Source organism: Lycium ferocissimum, unplaced genomic scaffold, assembly GCF_029784015.1.
Source record: "Lycium ferocissimum isolate CSIRO_LF1 unplaced genomic scaffold, AGI_CSIRO_Lferr_CH_V1 ctg22969, whole genome shotgun sequence".
Taxonomy (NCBI): Eukaryota; Viridiplantae; Streptophyta; class Magnoliopsida; order Solanales; family Solanaceae; genus Lycium; species Lycium ferocissimum.
The window spans coordinates 1-8,076 of record NW_026720671.1 but is presented as its reverse complement, the minus strand read 5'-3'; the positions used below and the strand labels follow the sequence as shown (position 1 = coordinate 8,076).

At 36.2% G+C, this 8,076-nt stretch overlaps 1 protein-coding gene across 1 annotated transcript; it reads left to right on the top strand.

Annotated features, from left to right (window-relative positions):
- Positions 1-596: 596 nt before the first annotated feature.
- On the top strand, positions 597-2,593 carry LOC132043313 (uncharacterized). The gene has a single exon (XM_059433813.1). It carries the CDS (start codon positions 991-993, stop codon positions 2,335-2,337), a length of 1,347 nt encoding a protein of 448 aa, XP_059289796.1. The 5' UTR covers positions 597-990; the 3' UTR covers positions 2,338-2,593.
- The last annotated feature ends 5,483 nt before the right edge of the window (positions 2,594-8,076 follow it).

Sequence of the window (8,076 nt, the reverse complement as noted above, 5' to 3'; positions counted from 1 at the left end):
TCTTTTTTTACTGTTTATCCCCTTCAGTTTTTGTTCTCTCTAGATTCTCTTTCTTTCTTTCTTCTAAATTTACGCGTGGGCAGACAATAAATCTTTCTCTATATATATTGTTATTAAGAGAGATCATGGCATGTCCGTACAATCATAACCGTCACCTCTTCATCCTTGTCGGTGGTTTCTTTGGTTTTTGCTTCTAATTTCCCCTTTAACAAATACCCACCAGGTGAAACAATTTTTCTGGGTTGTTGTTGGTGTATTAATATAGAGGAATTGAACCTGTTACTTAGGCTTTGAATTTGATTCAAAGCCCCAATTTCCAATTTCATAAAAAAAACGTAAAAATAAAATAATAGTATTCGTTGCTTTCCAGAAGCCAAATATTACGTTGGGCAAAATATATTTTTGTAATTTTATTAGGACGTAATTTTTTCCAATAAAAGTAAAACATTAAATTAATTTCTTCAAGCAGTTCCTAAATCATTTTGGTTTGGCATTATTGTCGGGAAGAAAAAGAAAAAAGAAAAAACTACCATTTAAGGACCCCTCAACTGTACCATTTCTCTCCCTTAAAATTACCTAAACAGGTTTTTCCATTTCTCTTTACCAACAACAACAAGGTCTTCCATTGATTAGTTAGTGGGTAAACAACCTTTAAGAAGTCCTCTTTTTTTACTGTTTATCCCCTTCAGTTTTTGTTCTCTCTAGGATTCTCTTTCTTTCTTTCTTCTAAATTTACGCGTGGGCAGACAATAAATCTTTCTCTATATATATTGTTATTAAGAGAGATCATGGCATGTCCGTACAATCATAACCGTCACCTCTTCATCCTTGTCGGTGGTTTCTTTGGTTTTTGCTTCTAATTTCCCCTTTAACAAATACCCACCAGGTGAAACAATTTTTCTGGGTTGTTGTTGGTGTATTAATATAGAGGAATTGAACCTGTTACTTAGGCTTTGAATTTGATTCAAAGCCCCAATTTCCTAATCAAGAATGCTTTCTTTTCCATGGAAGAAGGTGAAGAAAACAAGCATTTCACAATTGGTGAAAGATCATGTGAATTGTCAAAGTGGATCTCCTCTTATGGTGGAAACCGGTTTCCCAACATCCCTTGTGGATCTTGTGGTCAAGAATCGCTCAAGATTCAAGAAACCCTCCAAGAAAAACAAACCTCCGAGTCCTGCTATGTTCCCTCCATCCCCTTCGCCTTCGCCCCCTCCTCCCCCTTCGCCTGTAAATTTACCGTCCAATTCCGAGTATATAATTGATGATAAAGGTGAGAAACCTGATTCTCCTTTGATCTGTGAAGGTGAGAAACCAGATTCTTGCAAGAACCTTAAGATGAACAAGACTGAAGAAGGGTGGTGTAATGGTGGTGTCAGTATGAATCAGGGGTTGGTGGTTGTTTTCAAGATGTTTCTGGTGGCGGTTTTGGTTTTAGGGATGAATAATCTTGTGGTTGGGATAACCATGTCAGCGTTCTTGTTGTTTTTCTTGGAATATTTAGGTGGATTCTTTTCTGGAGTGCAAAGGAGGGTTAGGTTGATGATACAAGGTATTTGGGAGATGTTTAGAGCCAAAGCGGTTGAATCAGAAGAAGAAGATTATGTTTTTAAGGCGCCATCGCAGCACCAAGAGTTGTCAAAGGATGGTTGCTTTGATGAAATTGAGGTTGTACAAGAAACTTATGTTGAAGATAGTCAATGTGTTAGGGAGAACATTGAGGAGTGCATTTGTGATGGAAAATTGAAATGTGTAGGAGTGGATGTAGAGAGGGTTGTAATGGAGAAAGGAGAGGAATTTAGATGTGAATCCAAGGAAAAGAAATCTCATAGGGCGAAGATCAAATCAAAAATGAAGAAACTTGTCCCAAAGAAGTTCAGAAAGAAAAAAGGTTCAGCATTGGAGAGTCATATGATGCTCCTGGATGAGATAGATTATATTATTGAAGGAAGCAAGGAAATTGAAGGTTCTAGTGAAGGAAATATGAAATCCGATGTTGGCATAGTGTCATCAGTGGGAATAGATGATAAGTCAAATATTGTTGAGGTTGTTGGTGGTGCTGGAGAATCATCTAAAGGACTTACTGATGTTAGTGTTGAAGAATCATTTAATGGTATTGATAAGGCAACCATTGTCGGGGAAGACGGTTTGAGTGAAATTGAGCATAATTCTATGTATATTGCGCTCTTTTTGGCTGTTCTAGTTGGCCTTATTGGAGGTCGGATTCTCGCACTTGTTTTCACTTTAACATGTTGCCTGATGTTGAAACGAGGTGAAGGAATAGGAAGATTCACAAAATTGCCCGTGATCAGGTCTTTCGCCAAAAAGTTCTGTTAGAATTTTTTTAACTCATTAATATAGAAGCCCTTGAAAGTATGTTCATAGTGTTCTGTGAAGTGCTGTCTCAAGCCTTCCTTGATCTTTAGAGTTTACTTTAATGAAGAGTTCAAACTTTGGTTGACCACTCGGCCATTGGTCTTGTGTGATGTCCTGTAAAGTTACTGAAATAACATTAACTTTGTTGTACTGTTGAGTCTGATATTCTGAATCATTACTGATTGTTTTGCATAAATAGTTTACCCCATTTTTCTTTGCTCTCCTGCAGTTGTTGTTAAGTTATCAGTCCTTTTGCCATTTCTAGTCCAGGGGATAAATTGCAGTGAGTACACCAGAATATGTTTAATCTTAGCTTATTCCCTTCGGAACCATGTGTTCTGGTGTTTCAGTTTCCTGAGATATTGAACGTCTGATGTCACAGAAATATTTATATATCACACAAAAGAGCATGTGAGGTTGGGGGATCAACGAAGCATGCTAGGGAAATTTTTGTTCCTTTATGATGTTGGTACTTCATTAGGGATTGAGGCGTAATTGTTGTTGGACGCTATTAGCTTTTTCCCATATGACCTTCTAACAGGAAAATACTGGAGAATATTTAACCCTTGTTTCATGTTGCTCCCTAACGCACACGCAAGTATACGCGGTCGTACAAGTAATATAGGATTTTTAAGTCCAGATATCGATCCCACAGAGACTTATAATTAACTATTTATCAAATTAAACTAATGCTAATTATCTAAACAAGAAATAAAATCCAAATTATATTTGTAAACTAATTAAAAATAAAAGAAAACAAATAATGAACTTCAACTAAGAAAGAGCAAATTTTTTATCGGAGAAGAGATAGATCTAGGGCTATGACCACTAATAATCCAAGTTGAGTTTTCAAATCGTTCTACCTACGGCTACTAGTTCTTGACGGCTTAATTTTAACTTTATGATATTCTCTCGAACTACTCACAAGCTTGTAGAATCTTTCTTATAACGCCTATATCTCTATGATCGTCGAGGTAAAGAACGCATTTATTTCTCCGTATTCAACTAAGTAGGGCTAAAGGGTATATCTCTATCCTCGGTAGCAAACGATTAAATCGAACAAACTCTATTTACTCTTATTACGTACGTGAATTCCCTTTCTTAAGTTCAATTCGCGCACCACAGATAGTGTTCAATTAGTGATCAAGTAATCAAACAATTAAGACCAAGAATAAATAAATAACCCAAAGATAGAAAATCAATAGATAGAAACGATAATCAAACGTCAACTTTCATGTTTGTGTCAAAGCCCTAGAACTAAAGAGTTTAGCTCCGCATAGACATGGAGGAAAAAATAACAAATCATCCGAATAAAAATATCAAAATAAGTGTTACGAGAAGATAAGATAAAACCACCGTAACTATGGCCTCCACTTGGCGGCTCCAAGCCCTCTCTAGGTCCAAAGTTATGAATCCAAGGGTTTAGTATCCAAAGTTATGTAAAAATTGTGAGCTTATGGAATATTTATAGGTGTAGGAAAAAAGCCAAAGAAAATAACCGAGTCCAAAACAAAATGGGAGAAGTATTAATCTGAGAATTAGTTAACTGCATCCAACTCCTACACGGACCAAGCCAAGTGTGCTTCGGACATACTTCCGCAACATTGTTATGTCAAAACGTACTGCCTTCGATTCTTACTTTTCCACTTTTATTTCCATCATCATTAAGGCAACTTTTCACATTAAATATCCACATAGACAAACATGTATTGGTCTTCAATTCTTGTCATCAACAACGTACATCGCCTTGTTTATTTAAAATTTTTCTTTTTCTTCTTTGTCTTCCGTGTTTATTCAATATTGCTCCAGATCTCTTCAATTTTGCAATTCATTATTCCTGCACATAAAATACAATATTAAGCACAAAGCAATATAATTTATACTCAAAAGACAATTAAAAGTATTAAAACGTGAGGCAACTAATAGCTAAATATATGCATTTTTAGGCCGAACATCATTTCACGTTTCATGATAAAGGAGATTTAATTTTTGATCTTTTTTGTTGTTGTACACTTAGTTTGCTGTCATCAATGTTTTAGCTTCTTATTCTTGAATGTTACATGTATGCACTGTCGTTGCTATATTTTGTTACTGGTGTTTGAAACTTTGGTCATTGAATTTTTCAAACACAATAAGGTCAAATATTTGCTACATCAAACAGAGATTTGATATTAACATCAAGTAGCCTGATTGAGAAAGTATGCTGCTTGATTCCCTTCACCATCTGATTGAGTGGCCTTGTGCTTTATTTGACATATATCCGATTTATACTTGAAGGAGGCACTGCAATTTCCAGTAGAGTAGTTTTGCACAAGCTTGACTGATAGGTTTGTTTAGACTTTAAGGCGCCGCTTGGTTGGGTGAATAAGAATAGTACTGAATGGTGTATTAGTAATGTTAGGATCAGTTATGCGGACATAATTTCTTATCAGCTGTTTTGTTTGTTGTATTAAATAGGGAAAAGGGTCAAAAATATCCCTCTACTTTGTTTTATTGGTCAGTTTTATCCTCCATTATAAGCTGAGGTTATTTATATCCCTGCCCTGCCGTTACTAAAGTTAACAAAAATACCCCTCAATTTAATGAATTCCCCAAATCAACCTCAATTCCCCCAATTTCAATTGAAATTACGTGATTTCGAATGAATCCCAATTAAACCCAGATGAATTAAAATCGGGCAATTTACACGATTTCCCTTATTCGGGGGTGGTCTTTAATTTTTGCCCTTCGCCTAAAATACCCCGAGGTTCTGATTTCGAACCTCGACTCAGTCAAAACAAAAAAATTCGCAAGACAGAGTTTCGTAGTAAAGTAGGCCTATTCGGGCAAAAATTAGGCCTTAAGGCAGATTTTTGCCCGAATAGGCCTACTTTGCTACAAAATTCTGCTTTGTGATATTTTTTTTTTGACTGAGCGAGGGTTCCAACTTAGAACCTTAGGATATTTTCGGCTACTTTTTTAAGCGTAGGACAAAAATTAAAGACGCTGCCTTTTGAAGGCAATCCGTGCAAAAAAATAATTAAAATCCATGCGAATTGCCTTTCTTTTGGGGTGGTCTTTAAATTTTGCCCCTCATATTTGAAATCTTTAAATTTTGCCCTTCGGCTAAAACCCATAGGTTCTAGGTTCGAACCCCACTCAGTCAAAAATTTTAAAAAAATTCGCAAGGCAGAGTTTAAATTTCGCTATGCCCCCACCGGCATACACTTGTTAAGGAATTACCAAAGTTATATGTTGGGTCCGGCATAACTTTGGTAATTCCTTAACAAGTGTATGCCGGTGGGGGCATAGCGAAATTTAAATTCTGCCTTGCGAATTTTTTAAAATATTTTGACTGAGTGAGGGTTCGAACCTAGAACCCCATGGTTTTAGCCTAAGGCATAAGTATGCCGGATCCGGCATAACTTTGGTAATTCCTTCACAAGTTTATGCCGGGTCCGGCATACTTATGGGCAAACTTTTAGTTAAGTCTTAACTAAAAGTCTTTTCCTAGTTATGCCTTATGGGACAGATTTTTAGTTAAGGCATAACTAAAAGTATGCCCCATAAGGCATAACTTTTCCTTAAGACATAGACTTTGTCTTATAAGGCAAATTTTTAGTTATGCCTTAAGGAAAAGTTTCGCCTTATGGGGCATAGTTTTAGTTATGCCTTATGGGGCATACTTTTAGTTGTACCTTAACTAAAAGTCTGCCCCATAAGGCATAACTAGAAAAAGACTTTTAGTTAAGGCTTAACTAAAAGTTTGCCCATAAGTATGCCGGACCCTGCATAAACTTATTAAGGAATTACCAAAGTTATGCCGGACCCGATATACTTATGCCAAGTCTGTCCATAAGGCATGAGTATGCCGGGTCCGGCATAACTTTGGTAATTCCTTAACAAGTGTATGCCGGGTCCGGCATACACGCGACCCAAACCTTGCCTTGCAATTTTTTTTTTTTTTTTTAAATTTATGCTTGAGCAGGGGTTCAAACCCAAAACCTCATGATTTCTGCGTGAACGCTCAGGGTTGCAATGAGAAGGGCAAAATTAAAGACCAAACATACGAGGTATAATTTAAAGACCACAAATATGAGGGGCAAAATTTAAAGACCACCCAAAAGAAGGGCAATCCGCGCAAAAAAATGAAATCCATAACCCAATTGAACCCATAACCCATTGTATATCTTCACCACATCGACCAAAACACCAAGGTTTACACCGATGACACCACCACCCATAGCAGTTGTGAAAGCTCTCTTGAGTCCAATTAATTTTCCATGAGGAGTATAACTAATGCCTGTATCAACTTGAAATTGAAGCTCGTTACTTTCATTTTCATGGAGGTTCTTGTTGATGATCTTCAACGTGACGTGGCCACAAGCCCACAACAGACAACATATCCCACTCTCCTCCAAACGTTTAGAATACAGAACACGGCAGCGTCCATTATAATAAGAACCAGTTTCATAGTTGAGAATATAAGTATCATTAGTGACTGGATCAATGATGGTATCGCCAACTTTTGGTACAGTTGAAGAAGAAGCAAATTGCATTGATAGACTTGAAAAGGGACTAAGAGCCCGTTTGGATTGACTTATAAGTTGGCTTATAAGCTGTTTTCAGCTTTTTTGAGTGTTTGGCTGGCCAGCTTAAAGTCATTTTGTGCTTAAAATAATTTCCAAAAATAATCGGACCCATTTAACTTAATTTATCTAATGAGCTTATAAAGTCGAAAACAAACTTATAAGCCAAAAAAATAAGTTGACTACCTGGCAACTTATTTTTTTAACTTATATAGGCGCAAAATGTTTTAAGCTATAAGCCAATCCAAACGGGCTCTAAATACCAATGGTAGACTTTTAGAAGAACGATTTTGCATTGGTAGACTTGAAGAAGAACCAATTTCTGGTAGACTAATTGGATCATGGATTTAAATAATTTAGTGGGTGGAGTTTACGAGATCCGTTTGAAATCGGGTAATTTCAATTGAAATTGGGGGAATTCATTAAAGTGAGGGGTATTTTTGTTAACTTTAGTAACGGCAGGGGTATAAATAACCCAACTTCTAACGTAGGATAAAACTGACCAATAAAATAAAGTAGAGGGATATTTTTTGCCCTTTTCCCTATTCAATAACACGCATTGGATATTTTTAACGGAAAAGGGTCAAAAATATCACTCTACTTTCATTTATTAGCTAAGTTTGTCCTTCGTTACATTAGGAAGTGGGTCGGGTTCGGGTTAAAATAGGTAAGTGGGTTATTCTTTTTTGAAATTAGGTTATTTGTGTCAATCTGGGGATTCCGTCAATTGAGGGGCATTTTTGTTAACCTTCGTAACGGCAGGGGTATAAATAACCGTCAATTGAGGGGCATTTTTGTTAACCTTCGTAACGGCAGGGGCATAAATAGCCCCAACTTGGAATGGAGGACAAACTTAGCTAATAAATGAAAGGAGATAGGTAGTTTTTACCCTTTTCCTTACTTTTAAATAGTACTGAAAATGGTATATTAGAATAGGAATAATATTTATATTGTTAATGCCATGATTTACTATGTAATATAAAGAATAGTATACTGAATAGGACCAGTATTATTTTCTCTAATACCTCTTAATTAAGAAGCCTTGAGAAATTTTCATCCATATTTTTTTTAAAAGCTCCACAATAAAAAAAAGCTCTCAAAGTAAACCCTAAAAAAACAAACCAAACCCAAA

What these genes read in the sequence shown, in the direction of transcription:
- LOC132043313 (XM_059433813.1), top strand. Translation starts at nt 991, where the DNA reads ATGCTTTCTTTTCCATGGAAGAAGGTGAAGAAAACAAGCATTTCACAA.